The sequence below is a fragment of the Varanus komodoensis genome, unplaced genomic scaffold, assembly GCF_004798865.1.
Source record: "Varanus komodoensis strain SLA01 unplaced genomic scaffold, ASM479886v1 scaffold18_3, whole genome shotgun sequence".
Classification (NCBI taxonomy): Eukaryota; Metazoa; Chordata; class Lepidosauria; order Squamata; family Varanidae; genus Varanus; species Varanus komodoensis.
The window spans coordinates 14,572,846-14,589,572 of record NW_025335549.1 but is presented as its reverse complement, the minus strand read 5'-3'; the positions used below and the strand labels follow the sequence as shown (position 1 = coordinate 14,589,572).

The following is a 16,727-nucleotide window of genomic DNA, read 5'->3' as shown; positions in this document are numbered from 1 at the left end:
TGCAGAGTTGCTCTTAAAGAAGGTGCTTCAAATGGGAACTGGGTGAGGGAAAGGAGCTGTTTTCAAACTATCAAAAAATAATTTTGGAAAGAACTTGGGGTTGAATCTGCTCCCTTTTGCAAAAAAAAATAAAGCAAGCTATTCCCATGCACTTCACAAGTTTAGAAGTCACCCCCATTGAATTATCTATGCAGATGCTAACTTTTTCTTTAGGAATAGCTCAGCATGATAAATGATCAACAGTTAAGATGTGGCCAAAACTATGTAACATGTTGTACACCTGGTGGCAGTATTTTTATTTTAAATCTGGCTACTTAACTACACATAGGCAGTAGAAGTAATGCGTGTTTTGATAACGACTCCTAAATAGTCCTTTAAGTGTTCAAAGCCTGTCAACATATATTATCTTAATCCTTATGACAACTCTGTATAGTGTGTCATAATGATCATTCTAGTATTACAGATTGGGGGCTGAAGTTCAGAGAAAGCTGCCTGCCGTACTTGTTGAGTGTATAGCTGAAGAGCTTTACGCCAGGAAGCAGTGTGCAAGATCCTTGCAAGTGAGGAAAGTTTAGGAAACAGAGCATATTTTGTGTGGAGAGACTTTTGGGTCTACTTGTTTGGACGACTCTTGGACATCGTGGTGATTCTTGTCTTCCAGGCTGGCTAAAGGTTGATTCCTAGGAAAGGTTTTGTCCTGTAGCATTTCAGGCTCGTTTTAAGAGAGTTTTGTAGCACTGGTGGAGGGGCCTGCTCCCCTCCCTTCAAGGTGAGAGTAGAGCATTTTGTCCCTGTACTTTCGCCTCTCATACAACGCATACTTTCAGTACATTTAAGAGGGGCAGTTGGCAGTCTTGCTGAAATGAATAAAAGCAAGATCACTCGCTCTTCCTAAATGTATTTGCTGTCTTTTCCCATACAGCTCCTGGACACAGACATTTGCAACACGCCACCAAAGTTACTAATAGACCTCCTCCTACGTTTAGCCTAGCGTAGAAAAGGCCAGTCTGTGCGTGCTGGATCACACTGGCCCATTGCACACACATTAAAGGTGCCTTTTGAGGCATGAACTTGATTTAAGGTGGTTCAGAATTTGAACAAGAGATGCTGCAGGGTTTTCCCCCCTTTCCTAAAAAGAAACTGCTCTCCCTTGATGAAATACACAAGCCCTCTTTCTCTAAAGATTAAAATCATAACCAGCGGCAAAGGCACTCAGGGTTCTGCATGCTTTGTGGATGAAGCCGTTTACTCTGGCCGGCTCCCCTTTCCCTGGGCCTCATGTTATAGCAGGCAGCATATGTTAAGAAGAAAAGAAAACAGGGCCTGCTACATGGCAGAAAGTCATACCAGCAGTAAATAAACAAGGCGCATTATCCAAACACGGTCAGGGCTATTGCAACATTTTTGAACAAAATAACTGCTAAACAGGCCGCTGCTGTGAAAGGGCTCATTGGATCTGAACTATGGTAAATGCTGATGCCTGTGACTTGGCTCTGAGTTCAGCGGCTCTGTTGAGCCAGTAGGCAAAACCGTTGGCACTGAAACGCCCCCAAGGCCCTCCGTCTTTCAGGATTGATCAACAACCTAACTCCAGCAGCAGGACACTTACGCTACCCTGCCCCCAGCCGGGAAACTCTCCCTCTTCGAGTTCGTTCTGGAAAAGCTTGAATTTATCTGTCCGTTGCAGGGAAGGGAAGAAGTGAGTTTGCACTTGCTGTTCTGCAGAACCTGGGCCTGCCTCCGGAGCTGAGCACGGGCCCTCCGGAAAAAGTTCAGGAATCCTGCATGTTTCTTTCTGAAAGCGAAAGTATTTCGCTTGCCCCATTACTCCATTGTGCACCTGGTTTGAAGAGGGCAAGGGTGAGGCCTGATCCATGCTTCTACATTTTCTCCAGCTGGGGGGAACTCTTCACTTCCTCTAGCCCTGGAAAAATCACTGGCTTTATTTTGTCTTTTGGAAAGAGATCGGGATACCTTTTTAAAACAGCAGTATGCCGCGAGCTGAGCTTCCTCCTTCGGGCAGGCAAACGCCACGGACCGTTTTCTCTATTGCTCCCTACCCAGAATGGACCTCTGAGCATACACAGCAGTTTGTTGGACCCAGTCTAGTATTCTCCTGCAGGAACTTTCCTTATGGACATGCCTGGAACCCATCCTCTAAGGAGCGTCTTACTTTAAGCAACGCACCTCACACACTGCTCATTCAGCTGGACCTTCCACCTCTCCTGACAGCTTGTCCCAGGCTCAAGAGCAGGGTCAGGGGCTGGTGTGCTTCTGAGGATTCCTCAACCTCAGGGACCCCTCCCACTGGCCGTCCATCTCGGATGTTCCCAGGAACTGCCTGGCCCGGCACAGCATCTGGCCTTGAGATAATCGCCTCCTCCTCCTTCATCTCAGAATCTTGACTGAGCCCTTCCTCCACAATTTCACTGTATTCTATTTCATGTTCCAATTCTGAAAAATCGTCAGGGAGACAGCCAGAAGTCCATGAGAATGATTGCCCAAAACAGCCAACTTTCTCACTCCCAACACAGCACAAATATCCCTGGTAAAGAGCCATTCAGGTTTCCCATGATCTCTAGGAGTTAAATACACAAGGCTAAGCTACACAGTTCACACCAGCATTACTGCAAAATCCTGATAGATGCTTCTAGGCAAAGCAAAAGCAAGAGGGTAATTTGCTACAGAAAAATGGCAAGCACGGAAGACATGCTTAATGCCTACTTCCCTCCTTCTCAGTTCACCACTGCTTCCCTACCACCTTCAGATGCAAGCTTTCAAAAGCTTCTCTTACACCCATCAGCACATAGCTCTTAAAAATGTATATTTTCCCATTAAAAAGTGTCATCTTTCTGCCCAATGATTTCAAGACGGTATATAAAGAGGTAAGTGGAATTAAAGAACAATTAAAAACTGGCCCCAACAACCGCAAGTAATGGCACAATTAAAAACCAGTGTTTAAAACAATTAAAAGACTAAAAAAGCTTTTCAATTTTTAAAAAAGATCTATGTTTGCCACCTAAAGGCCCTACCTCTTTCTAGGAGACTTTCTGCAGTTGGGATGGCACTACTGGGAAAAAAGAGCTTGTGCATTCATGTAAACTGCTGTCCCAGGGTCCTTGGACAATAAATAGGACACCGTCTTGCACTTCTTTGATGAGCAATAGTTCTCCATGCTCTTGGGCAGAAGAGAGCTTTCCCAGGACTTGTTACTGCGGTCTTGTAACTAGTGATGGCAGGAACTGAACCCCGGGGACTCACACATGCAAAACAGGCTGCTGGACTGAGCCATGGTTCCTCTCCAAATGGCGAGTCCCTGGAAAACTTTCTGGCTTCTGTGGCAAATCTGGAAAATTTCCCCTAGAGATCAAAGGTTCGAATGCTTGTGCATGGCTATGAAGTAGCTGGGCAAACTGGCCCAGTCTCTTGACTAGAGGCGACCATTCTCCTTGCATTCTGCTTTGTCTAATAGCACAGCTAAACCCTTTCATGGTTGCTGCACAGTATAAAAAAGGTGCAGAAACTTCTTTTGCTTTACATGCTGTAGCCGAGAGAGCAAAAGTGGGGTGCCTATTGGAAGGACACAGCCACATCAAAGCCATCAAAAGTGTCATGGGTTCTATTTTAAATCTAGAGACAAATCCCATTAAATTAGTGGCTCCCTTAATACACAATGCAACATCTTGAGACTTCAGTGTTTGAAAAGTTCTGATTTGCTTTGAAATGTTTATGGTGCCGCTACTATAAACTAGGGATGGAGTAGTTTGGCCTCTCTGGTTCATGTCAGCTTTCCATGACATAAGTCTGCTCTGTCCCATTTTCCGATCTGTGAGTTTTTTTAAAAAAAATCAGTAATTATATATACATTCAATAATTAATTGTTTCTTCAGACATTTTCAGATTATGCACTTCTGAGTAATCCACAACGATCTTCCAGAAATTTAGTCTACAACTCTCATCTCTTCCCATTGGTTATGCTGGTGGGAACGTTGGGAATTTGAGCTCCAAAATATTTGTGGACCTTGTCAACTACAATAACTGGAAGTTATACTGTACTTAAGAATATTTCCCTACTTTTCTGAGAGCAAATACAGTATTAACTTGAGGGACTTACCTGCCCCTTTTTCATAATGATTGTTTATAGTAATACATGCCCCTACTAAAGGCAGCTGGGCTAGAGTATCATTCATTCGCATGAATACAAAAGCAAAACCCTCTCTAAGTCTTTTGAGGGTTAAAAAATGAGCTTCTGGAACTGGCTATTGCAAAGACCTCGGGGCTATCAGTGAGAAGAACACAAAGAACATTGACGTTACAAATGGGGAAACAAAAAAAGCCGCAGAGTGCTTACTTGGGAAACACACCTATTTCCTGCCTATGGTACTGAAAAATAAAATAATTCCTGGTTGAATGCTTTTAGAAATAAAAATCCAACATTTGGGAGTTTCCAGATCATCCACTAAATCTTGTTGGACGGGACTAGCTCTGGGTCTTAGACACCCAGCATCTGTGGGTCCTGCCCTCAATGGAGCTACTGTCTCCCCGTCATGGGGACCAACGGCTTGTGCCCCTCTTCCTGACTATTGCTACATTTCTCTTACTGCCTGCCTGCCTGCCTGTTGGACAAGCACGTTGTCCTTGCCTCTCCTGTGCCTCGCTGCCACCAAGGAGAGACGCAGGGAAGCAAACAGGTTGCAGCGATGGAGAAGATGAACAATTCTGAGACACCCTTGCTAGGATTGGGCCTCAGCAGCTGGCCCTCCGTGCCTGTCCTGGATGCTGGACCTGAGAGAGGACCGCACTCTTCCAGCTGCACAGACAATTCCTGCTTAAATTGAGATCTCTGCCGAAATGGCCTCAGGATTCCCTCCCAGTGCTGAATGCAGGTGTTGACTGAGCCTCATTCCTTCCTGTGCCTGAATTCTGAATGGGCCTGGAATCAGCATGCTGCTCCATCAAGCACCCACATCTATGTCCCAGAAGGGCACTGTGCCCACATTAGCCGTAGGATCTCCCCATATTTTCTTTCCCAAGTGGCTAAGCCATTTGCTTCCCTGTAAAGCCGTTCATAAACTCGATGGAAAAACCAAACATCACAGCGCTTAGTGCTGCTAGGATGAACTAACCGACGACCAGCACAGCCAAGGAGCACACCTGAATTTTAGCAAGAATGCTGCTTCTTTGCAACAAGCAAAATGTCCAAAACGCCTTACATGACTGCTTCAAAGAACGCCAACCTCTGTAGCCTCTAAGTTCCCTACCTGAAGAGGTTACAAGCCACAGAATTACTTTGCGGATCCTTGATCTGACAGCATTGCAATCACCAGCCTCTTCCAAGGAAAATAACACAGGACTTCTGCTGGATGGAAATTCCAAGCACTACCGGGAAGAGGATGTGGGGCAGCCCTTTTCCTTCTCACTCGATTCTTGGGGTAAGAAAAAGGCAGATGTGGCAGTACGAAATGTGGGGAGGCAACATGTTCTGGACTCCTGGCTCCTACTCTCCTGCAGATCCCTGCTGGTCCACATAGTGATAACTCTGGAAACCACACATTCCGTTCCCGTAGTCCGAGCATAATATCAGTTCCTGCACAGATATACGTGCCCAATCCAAGATCAGAGTAATGTTTGATAAACAGATTTATAAATTGAATCAATTCAGCTTATAACAGAGCAGTTCGATCCTACAGCAAACTATTATGTACAAGTCAACCTGGTTTTGCAGTTTTAATTTTAGTTTGCATTTTGAAGAGCGGAAAGAAGAGACTGTTAGACATGCTTTTCAAATTCATTCTTAAATAAGCCAGAGCATGTTTCAAGAGCTTGAGTACTTCACATTCAGCATGGAAACAGTTCCTTTGACAACCCCGTTTGGTAGGACAGCACTGAAAAGACAAACTGAAAGGAAGAGAAAGTCTTTTCCAAGGCCACCTGGTGCATCTGTGACGTAAAGCGAGATCCAGGGCTTGGGGGATTCAATGAGGAAGCAGCAGAAATGAGAGTCAGGCACCTTTGAACCACTCGATTGCATCTTCTTTGAAATGGAAACTTGCCAAAATCGTTGCTTGTATTTTTAGAACACTATTCTGGTGTTCTGGATTTTATGTGTGTCTATTACAGTTTTAGGGACTCAGTGGGAATCTTACAGTACATTCATGATTTTGAAGTGTGTCTGCTGTGAATAATGCATGTTACACAGAACAGAAGGGAAAATGTTTCGGGCTGAATGGAACAAGTTTCCCCCAAATGGCTCCTCTCGAAAGTAAGGTCCTTACAGCTCATGTGGTTCCGTGACTCATGCTGCTAGAATGCCTACTAGGAAATACCATACACTTTAAATAACAAAGTGTATCTGTATACTCATATAGAAATGCAGGACTCCGAAAACGGGGGAGAAAGATACCTTTGTCCTCTGGATTTCTTCCTGAGCTTTTCTTCCTGTTATCTCACCCTAAGAGGATCCTGACATTTGCAAGAGGGAAAGAGATGGTCAATTTTCAGGTTGGACGAATCTGGGAGTTTTCTCTTACCCTGCGCCCCCCCAGCCTGCCCTCACCAACCCATGCTTCATTTTTAAAGCAAACATGTTATCTCCTTTCTCTTCTTAGTGCAGGAGTTAGCAGGACTATTCTACTTTTTAGAAACAACAAAAAAGTAAAGCTCATCCTGCTACCTTCTAGAACATGGAAACTTTTGCAGTGGCTGACCTAAGAACTTTGTGCTACATTCCTTGCAACCTAAGTAGAAACCACAGGTCCCAGCCTTTCTCCTGTCCTGCAGGCGCTACACCTAAACATTTGCTTCAAGCAGGCCCAGAGTGGCCATGTGTCCTTCGTCACTGAGGACTGCCTTCTATTGGAAGAGGTCCTCTACCTGAAGCGCTGCCTACCCTAGTCTGTTGTCAAGATTAAGTATCATGAGCAAGAGAGGGGTCTTGAAGGTAGCCAGCACCCGGACAACAGGCTCTAACCTCATAGGCTCAGAGCTCACCTGACCATAGTCTTCCTCGCTATGGTGAGAGCTATTTCATTTCTATTAAAAATTACATTGTTCTAGATTTGCAACTAAGCATATCAATTAGTATATGAATAGTTTATGCAAATTTTGCTGTCCTTTTTTCAGTAATGCAGAAATGGTGGCTCTAAGTGCTTACCAGCCACACATCCAGGTAGAAATCTCAGGTCCTCCATCTAACCAGTTTTCTCATCTGAGAATCTAACTCCCCACAGGGCAATCGGGTATTGTGGGAAATTTAAATGGAGGTTCTATTCCGGGGTTGCCATTTCTTCTTGCTGCCATGTAAACTGAGGGGCCCAGGAAGGGGAATTTTGCTGAGCCTTCCAGCTCAAACCTGGAGTTGGCTGTAACTTCGGCCTTTTTGCTTACTGATGGCACCAGATGGCATGGAGACAGATGGAATGGGCAACAAAACTGTTTAGGTGGCCCTATTTAGTAAGGTGGGCGTCACAATCTTGGGCTCCAGTTTAGGCAGCAAAATGTCTTGGACTGGCACAATCAGATTGCATTCCCTGCAAGTGCATAACAGCAAAGATAAATCGCAAAGGTGCAAAGATGAGCCACTTCGCATATCTTTTCTTAGGTCTTATTTTCTACGTTAAGACTGACGGGAGAAAAAGGGCTAGCATTGCTTTAAGAAATCCAGCCAGTGTGTTTTTACTACAGTTCTTGAAGCCGCCACTCTGCAGCTAGACAATCTTCCAATCCATTCATCCGTCCATCTGGTAAACAGTGCTGCAGTTCCCCTGAAAGCTAAACAAATGATTAAGCAACAGAAATTAAATCTGTACCCACCATATTTCAATACTTGCTCTGAAAGAGTTTTGGTCCCACTTTCTTTGCATGTGGTGTCACCTGGTGGCCAAACGTAGCAATCCCATCTTTTAAATACTTCCAGACTTTCAACTGGTTCCTATAACGGTTAAATGTTTAACAACGCTTTCAGTGATTGGGAATGTATTTAACAATCCATATCATGTCCTTCTTCCAGATGACTCTTCTGCCACAATTATACCCATTATGCAGGTGACAAACTGAGCCCGAAAGAATCTAATTTGCCCAGATGCGGCAAGTGAGGACTGGGAAATGCAATCCAAAAGGTGCATTTACTGCCCCATCACCTTGCAATAGGTCCAATGGTATGGCCTTCCACTCATAATGCTCCCAGTTTTTTAAACTATATCTTCCACTTGGTTATTCCACAGGAAGTCTTTTCCCTTCCTTGCTTATTTACGTTTGATGCAATGAGCAAAAATACAGCATAATAAATCTCCAAGTATAGCTGTTCTCTCATTTTAACAATGCTTCAAAAGCAAGTACGTGTTAAAATAGAACAGGCTACATCTGACATCCTGAAAGAGAAGGCCTAGCTTGTTCTCCCAGGCAAGGAAGATGAAGAGAGATGGAGCACCCGCTTCTGCCTGCGTTCCTCCTTGGAAGGTTGTGTGGAGCAGGCCAAGAGCAGAGATTAAGTGAAGAGAGGGACTGGTGAGGAGGATTCCCTCACTGCGAGATGCCATCTTAGCCGACTCCTTGTGCCCATGCCAAACGCACGGTGCCAGCCACGTTCCCGTGAAAGCCTTAAAAGCAAACACCCAAGGAGGTTTCTGCACCAATGCAGGAGGAAATGGAGCAATTTGCGAATGATGCCCGCGGATCAGTGACAAAAATCTAGGAGGCTCCAGAAGTGAACCCACCCAGAGCTGAGATCTGCATAGATCTGTGCTTCCACCATCTGTGTCCTCCATGCAGTGGACGCTGCATTTCCTCTTCCATCCGCAGCACGCCTCCTCTGATCTCTCCCTGCCATTGGCAGAAAGCTCTCACACAGGGGAGGGACAGGATGATGGCACAGGGGAAGGGGATGCTGCAGGGCTGCACCCCTGGGGACAGCTGTGCTTGCGTGCCCTCGGCCCACCAACCGACCTGAGGACAGGTGCTGTTAGGGGCAGAGCTGTTCCGCAAGGGAAGCTTATGGGGGTATATCAGGGCTGCAGAACCTCTTCTAGCAAGAGGGCTGAATTCTGTTTCTGAGATGCTCTCGGAGCTTGCATTTCAGAGAGAACGAGCAAAGGCAAATGCGTGTGGCCAGAAATAGGGCCTATTTTGGCCTCAAGCTCTTAGTTCAGCCTTAGGAGAGGCATTCCGTGCTGTCAGAAGAAGGGCGGAACCGTGCAAAGGCCAGGAAAACCACGGACTGGCAGGAAGGGCTGGGGCCAGGGAGGAGGACATGCATGGCCAGGTTAGTACCCCAGGAGAGCCAGTCTGGCCCCAGCTTGGCCATGGGCACCTCCCTTTGTCTTTCAAGCAGGGTGAAAAAACACGCAGACTCCCATTCTGTGCTGAGAAAGTTAAAGCTGTGCAAATATCGCGCTAAAGCTTTGCAACAGCAGATGCAAAACCCAACACTGCATTTAGGATCCTGCTGGGGATGCGCTGATGAAGAACAATTGAGCCTGGGGCCTCCACTCCCTACAGGCCCCAGCAAACCTGCAGACTCGTCACATGGTGCCCACAGTTTCTCTCTCTCTTTCTCAATTTGAGAGGCTGTACCACCAGCTGAATTTCCAGGAATGTCTCTCTGCTGGGAGGAACCTGGGGGAATGATAGAGGGGACAGGAGTGAAGCCTTGTGTGTCTTGCCTAGTCATAAGGAGTCTGGGTTAATCATCCACCCGGGAGGATCGATGCAGTCCATTATCACACAATAGTGTCAATTCATCCATCAAGAGGTGAGCAAGACAGGTTCGGCCACCCTCATCCGATGCTCCGCAAGGTGCTGAAGGAATTTACTGACATTTGTGCCCAAGGAATTTGTCCGTCTAGGTTGTTGCATTCCTTTCTAAACAAGGTGTAAGTATCATTATTGCATCACATCTGCATTCCACCTTTTTTTCCCTCATGAGAAACCCAAGGAAGATTACATTATCCTTCTCCACTCTGTATCCTAACAACAACCCTGTGAGGTAGGTTATGTTGAGAGTCCATGACTGGCCTGGTAAGCTTCATGGTTGAGTAGCTCTGGATCTCCCAGATCCCCAGGCCAGTGCTGTAACCACTACACCAGACTGACTCATACATGGACGTCCTCAGCAAAAACATTAGTCTTCCATTTTGCTTCAGCTACTAAAACAGCCACGGGGCTGAAAAATACCCGTCATCCCCTCCGGCATTGTTATCATTCCATCTGAGGACGATAACAGGTGAAGGCGGTCTGGCAAGTTGGCGACACAAAGGAATGCAGCTCGTCAACCAGAGGGAGCAATTAGTGATGAATTGTGGGAATGTTCCAAGAGGTTGTTGCTGCTTCTGCTACTTCCTCCCATGATCTACTAGAGGGGGCCTTGGAAGGCAGGTGGATCATCCAGCTGAAGTTCTCTTTGCTGTGGCTTCCACCAACACGACTTCGAAGAAACGCCGGGCAGAGCTGTGTCAAAGCCAAAGCACACAGAGGAGAACAAATACTTCCACTTTTTGGAGCAGAAGTAGGAGGGCTTCTTCCTACTTCTTCAGGGAAAGCGTCTTCCCTGAAGTATTTCAGGGTGTTGGGTCTTTATTGGTTTGAGGGTCAATACTAGAGCAGCTCTTGGCAGTTGCATGCTGGTGGCGGCACGAAGGAAGCAAAGTCAGGTGGGGCCAAAATATCAGGCTATTTCGTCGTAGAGGCCTTTTGAGCCACAGGCATCAACCTTTGGTTGGGATCTGCATGTTCCGAAGCTCCTTGATGTCCCTCAATCCAGGCAGAGAGAAGTTGGCCCATCTGGAGAAATGGGTTCCACCTAACCTTCTTCATAGGATGCTGTTAGCAGAAAGTCTTTCGTTAGGTGCATGGAACCATCCCTCTGCAGTGCCATGTGGCGTTTTGCCCAGAAAGGGCCCCATCACCTAGCATCTCAAATAGGACTGGATGACAAAGTTCTTGACAAAGCTCTTCCATGGTTCAAGCAGAGCTATGCTTGCTCCCCAGTACCCTTTCTCCCACAGCCTGCCCTACTCCACTGCCATAATCGGATACCCTTTCAAGAGAACACTCCCTGATAGCCCATGGACCATACATCTTCCTACCTTTGACAAGGTAGTGGCTCTTCTCTGGTGAGCAACGTCTCAGGTGGAAGGAAATGAAAATCAGCTTTCCTGAACCTGGTGAGACTCAGGTTGTGGTTACAGGGTTTGCCTCTACGCAGATTCACCCTCCACATAGCCACCGCATGTTCAGCCAGAATATTAAACCAACAGGCTGTGAAGGATACCCCCATGTCTATATAAATATATTCTTAAAAATGACCAGAGGCTGAGAAAGAATGGAATTCTACAAAGCCCTGAAGCAAATAGAGAATAACCACCTCAAGCTTATCAGAGGTGCAATTGTGGCTCTATTAATGACAGGCCGAGCTGCTCCTCCAGACCTTTGGACTTCAAAGAGTTGTTGATATCTTATCTGTGGTGTTGGCCAAGATGAAGAAAACAGCATTTCTAACGTCTGGGGGACTCTACTTTCAATCTCTTATCTCACCACAGTGATGGGAGGTTTACTAAGTTGCTTCCTCTCGGTTCTCCTTCTCCAAAGTCTGCTGTGTTCTGGAAAAGAGACATCAACCTTTTTCTGGGTAGGAACCAGATAGTTCACAACTCTGTACCCTGCATTTTCTCCTGTTAAACAACTCCTCTTTCCACACAACCACACCACTTGACTTTAGATTCCTCCTTCCTGTTCTCAAAGAGACCTTGCAGATTCACTAGGAAGGACCAACTTATAAAGAGACTAATCATGCAACATCTTTCTCCTAAGTTCATAGAATCATAGAAGAAGAGTTGGAAGGGGCCATGAAGGCCATCTAGTCCAACCCCTGCTGTTGCAGGACTCCAATTCACACCATCCCACTCAGAGGGCTGTCCCATTTCTTTTTGAATGTCTCCAGTGTGGGAGAACCCACCACCTCTTCAGGCAGCTGGTTCCACTCTCCTATTGCTCTGACAGTGAGGAAACTTTTCCTGATCTCTAGCCTGAATCTGGGTTGTTGCAACTTGGGTTGTTTACTCCATGTCCTGCCCTCCGGTATCAGCAGGAAGAGATCTTGATCTTCCTCTTTGTGACAGGCTTTGAGTGTTATCACGTCCCTCCTCAGTCTTCTCAAGACTCCCAGCCTCTCCTCACAGGGCAATGTTTCCAAACCCAAGATGGTCCTTGTTGTCTTCCTGTGAACTCTTCCCAATATTTCTGTATCTTTCTGAAATTTTGGCGGCCAGAACAAGACACAGTGTTCCAGATGAGGTCTAACGTTTTGGAGAACGGCAATGGAACCAGAAGATGTTGGTATCTTCTGCCTATTGTGTACAAATAGAACACTGAGGGAAAAAATACATAATTAGGGTGTTAATTGATCTCCAACTTTACCTTGAAGTCTGCTTTGAGAACTTACTCTTGAAAGGCAGTATGCAAATAATCAATACATAAATAAATACATGAACTTAATTGAACTGAAACAGGGGCTGTGGTTGTTCAAAGGAGAACATAGGAAAATAAAATTACGTATTTTCTTTATATGTTTCAGCACATAGAAACCTCCAGGGGTGTACTGAGGGGCCTTGGAAGAGGGCCTCTTGGATCCGGCTGAATCCTTGGAATGGTGCTTCCCAAAATCCCAGTGAGTTGCCCCTGGGAGGCACATGGAGGGCCTTCAAGACCCCTACCACGATTGCTCCTCACAGTTCCCTGATGTCCCGCCATGGTTCAGTTTCTCTGCTGGGCCAATTCAGGGGCAGGTCCAGGGACCACCACACCGTGGAATGAGGCTGAGGCAGGAATGGCCAAGATGCAGCCCGCCGGCTCTTCCTTGGCTCTTTTGGAACCAGCCAGGCCCACTGTGGCTGCCATTTTACAAATGGGAAACCCTCTCCCCATTTTGTGGGAGTGCCTACGACACTCTAGAAATTCCCAGATGGGTTCCCTGATCCAGAAAGGTTGGGGCCCTCTGTTTCACCTGGATCAAATAGATAGGTCCAAAAGCTGGCGTTATCTAATGTATACCTGGATCCTTGTGCCTGAACAATGGGTGGGAAACCAAGACGGGGCTGTTTTTCCTTTAAACAGGGAAACCTCTTTCCCTATAGATGAAAACTTGCTTGCTTACTTACCTACGATCCAAGGAGCTTGGCTGTGGGGAAACATAGGCTTATTTGTTCCCAGCTTACACACACATACCAAAATGTCTCCTTCAGCTACCATGTGAGATAGCATGTATGTCCTCCATAATTTGGGGAACCGCTGCAACAAATACACGCTCCAAATAACTGAGATGCCGATAGCAGGAGGCACATTTTTACCAGTTTTCACTTTATTTCAGTCAAAAGGATTCTCAAAGTGTACAGTTATTTGGGATAAAATACTAGAGATCACGTCTGGAAAAAGTGTATGTGTGTGTGCATGGATAATATTTATAACATTTGTGTCACCTGCATATTTCCCCTGGACTAGTTAGCTGTACCAACATAAGTTATTTCTATATGAATGGATATGGGGTTTTGCCTTTCATATAGAAGAATATAGGATATGGCTGAACATTTTGAATATTTCACAGAATATGCAAAAATAAAACACTTTAAAATGTCATCTTCTTTTTTTGGCTTTTAAGGACAAATAAAATCATTGAGAGAATGGTATACAATATAGACATTAACAGCCCTGCCCCCATTTTTTTTTTTTTTTTTAAACATGGCTGGAGTGTTGTTATACATTTTCCAAATAAAATGTTACCAGAACTCGGGAAAAAAAAATAAACCTTAAGAACTCAGTAGTAGCTTGTTACAGGAGAATAGACTGCCCCTTGACCCTTCCTGGCTATACAATATCGTTTCTTGCTTTCAGTGGGTATTTTTCAGCTTTTTAATATATATATATTTAAATATATATATTTATATATATGTGTTTTGGTTTCTTTTGGTGAAGTCAGTGATTTAAGGCTGGTTTGTGTCTAAATTACTGAGAAGTCGAAAACTTAAAAAATGTGTTTACACAATATACACATTTCATTACTTACAAAGGAGAAAATAAGCTTAAACATTTCATATTAAAAACCTGGGGTACAGTAGGGTTAGTAGCACCATGATGCATCTGCTTTTCGGAACTGCACAGTCTCTCCTCATATCAGTCATCACAGTGCATTGCGGTTTCTTCCTTTCCCGAGGCAATTTTTTCAGAGCGCCCTCTCAAACTCCTGGGGTGGAAGGATCATGTCCCCTTCCAGTCCCCGGCGGTCCTGAAACGCCTCCTGTCTTCGCCAAGAGGCCGGTCCCCTTGACCAGAAAACAAAACCAAAAATGCACCAGAAGATGGTCGTCGAGATGGTTCTTAGAGAGGTACACCGGAATCTGCATTGTCTGGATTTTCTTTTCTTCTTCTTCAGAGTTATTTTATTTTATTTTATTTTCCTTTGCACAATAGCACCATTGTAGAGCTGAGGACAAGCGCATCAGGAGATGTCTCGGTTGTCTCACAACAGTCTCCCGGTCATGATGTCCTCTTCATGCATACCTGGCATCGGCTGATACGTGTACGCAGGTCTCCGGCCTTGAGGGTCTCCGACTGAGGTTTGCTGGTGAACAGAAATCCAAAGAAGAAACACAGAGTTAAGGCAAGGACTGGGGATGTGTGGCTGGAGAGCTGTGCGGGGTTCATCTCCGGCCACAGGATTTCCCTCCGAGGACTTCCCCACACCCATCTCAGCTTCCAGGGACTTTTCTTCCTCCGCAGCCAGCACAGAAAAGCAGCAGTTCTTAGGCAGTATAGGCTCCGACACAGATGGGGAACCTGGTTTATGGGGGCTGGGTAGGGGAGCATTAACCCTTTGCAGCCAGCTTGCCTGGCCCCAGCACCTGTGATCTGCATCCCCATGAAAATTTCCCACCCCTCCAGCAATGGACAGGATGCCTAGCTGATGGCAAAGAGTCTCAGCCTCCTCTCCCACCCATGCCAAGGTTCTGCAAGCCCACCCTGCAGTGTCTGCCATCTTTACTGGAAAAAAACACATCCGTGGATTGATGTGTTTGCTTTGCATGGATAGGAGTACAAAGCAAAGGTGAGAATACCATCCAGAGCACCTGGAAACTTCTCGGGGGCTGCCTCCCACTGGTGGGGGAGACTAAGGGCAAAGGGGTAGAGCCAAAGGCAAACGGGGGTGGGACTGAACTGCCAGCCAATCATAGCTCAAAGCTCTGAACTTAGCCCGGGAAGTATTTCCAACTGCTAGAATGCAGGAAGGTGCAGAAGCGTCAGGAAACTCCCTGATGATGGGTGGCTGGAGGAAAGGGGACGATTCAACTGCAAGGACGCTGGTGGGCTGGATTGGCCCCTGACCTGCGGCTCCCCACCGCGGTTAAGGAAATGAATGGATGAATGGGAAGCGCTTCTGTGAGACGGAGCGTCAAGGGAAGGTCTGTGCACGGATCCCTCCATCAGGGAACGAATTGGTCCACCTCAGCCACTATTGCATTATATTAATCAAATAAGCGACAAAACAATAATAAGGGCAGGAGCTGGACAATGAAGTCACAGCCGGTCACCTGAACATTTCTGTTGTCTCCACCGTCGCCAGCCAGAAGCTGTATGAATTGGCATAGTAGTTGCAGGTCCCGCGGCCGTGGCACTCGATGAAGGGGGCCGAGCGGAATTCTTCGAGACAGGAGCCTGGGGAAGCCAACGCCTGGCCGGACCCCTCCGCACCAGCACTCGTGTGCTAGGAGAGACACAGGCAGTGAGGGAAGCTCCTCTGCAGGCATGCAGGCAAGCGGCATCCATGGAAAGCTCCCCGGTTTGTGGCTGATCCATGGGGACGACTGCACTCCTAGGCCAGAGTGGTGAGAAGTCCTCCCAGCCCAGCATCCTGATGGCAATCCAGATGCCATCGAGCAACCCACAAGGGGGACATGAGGAGAAGACAACTCTGAGCAGTTGGAGTGAAGACGGGGATGGCCGAAGCATGAGGGCCCCTCTCCGTCTTCTTCTCTACACAGGTTTGGATTGCAGCCCTCATCATTCCCATTCCTCTGCAGGCTGGGGTTTATGGGGGCTGTAGTCCAGCACATCTCGAGGGCAGCAGGTTGAGAAAAGCAGGAATGGGCCTTTTGTTTCCATTGCTGTTCGGCGCGGCCAGCTTTGTCTCGTTCTTTGGGGTTTTGCTGATTTGCAAATTCCTAATTAGCAGCCATTACAACAGTCCTCACCCTCATCTCCAAACACCCACATTTAATTAGGGACGCGCAGATCAGCAAAATGTGAGCTTGCCAATGTTCTCTAAATTCCATCTCAGCACTCATTCCGACTCAAATCTCCCTCAGACCGCCAGCTTTAATTTTCTCTTTTTCCATGAAAATCCATGCATAGTTTTTGCAAATTATTGCAACTGCATGCATCGCTTGTGCAAACTTTGAATTGTAAGCATTTTTCTCCCATCCATGAAATTTGTGTGCGTTTTTCAAGTGACACATTTTCTCGTGTGCATTCTTCAAAGTCACGTGTGCTGTCAAGCTCAGCTTTTTTGGTGTATGAAAAAACCCTGCAAGCTCAGAAAAGTACGGAGGTCAACCACAACATGTGACTGAGCCCGCGCTTGTTCCGGAACTGCAAGCTGAGCAAATCCTGATTAAAATGAACTGAAATAAATGTTTCATACATCCCTACTGGTAATATTATAAATGCACGGATGTCTTTCAAGA

General features: G+C 46.3%; 1 protein-coding gene across 4 annotated transcripts in view; it reads right to left on the bottom strand.

Moving 5' to 3' along the window:
• Nucleotides 1-13,328: 13,328 nt before the first annotated feature.
• COL4A5 (collagen type IV alpha 5 chain) overlaps nucleotides 13,329-16,727 on the bottom strand; it is an 84,461-nt gene continuing 81,062 nt past the window's right edge. For all 4 annotated transcript variants that reach the window (XM_044427238.1, XM_044427239.1, XM_044427240.1 and 1 more), the window contains 2 exons: nucleotides 15,576-15,748; nucleotides 13,329-14,608 (listed from right to left, as the gene is read on the bottom strand). In XM_044427238.1, the coding sequence (XP_044283173.1) occupies nucleotides 14,524-14,608; nucleotides 15,576-15,748 (258 nt within the window). In that variant the 3' untranslated portion in view covers nucleotides 13,329-14,523. The remainder of the gene's footprint in view (nucleotides 14,609-15,575; nucleotides 15,749-16,727) is intronic.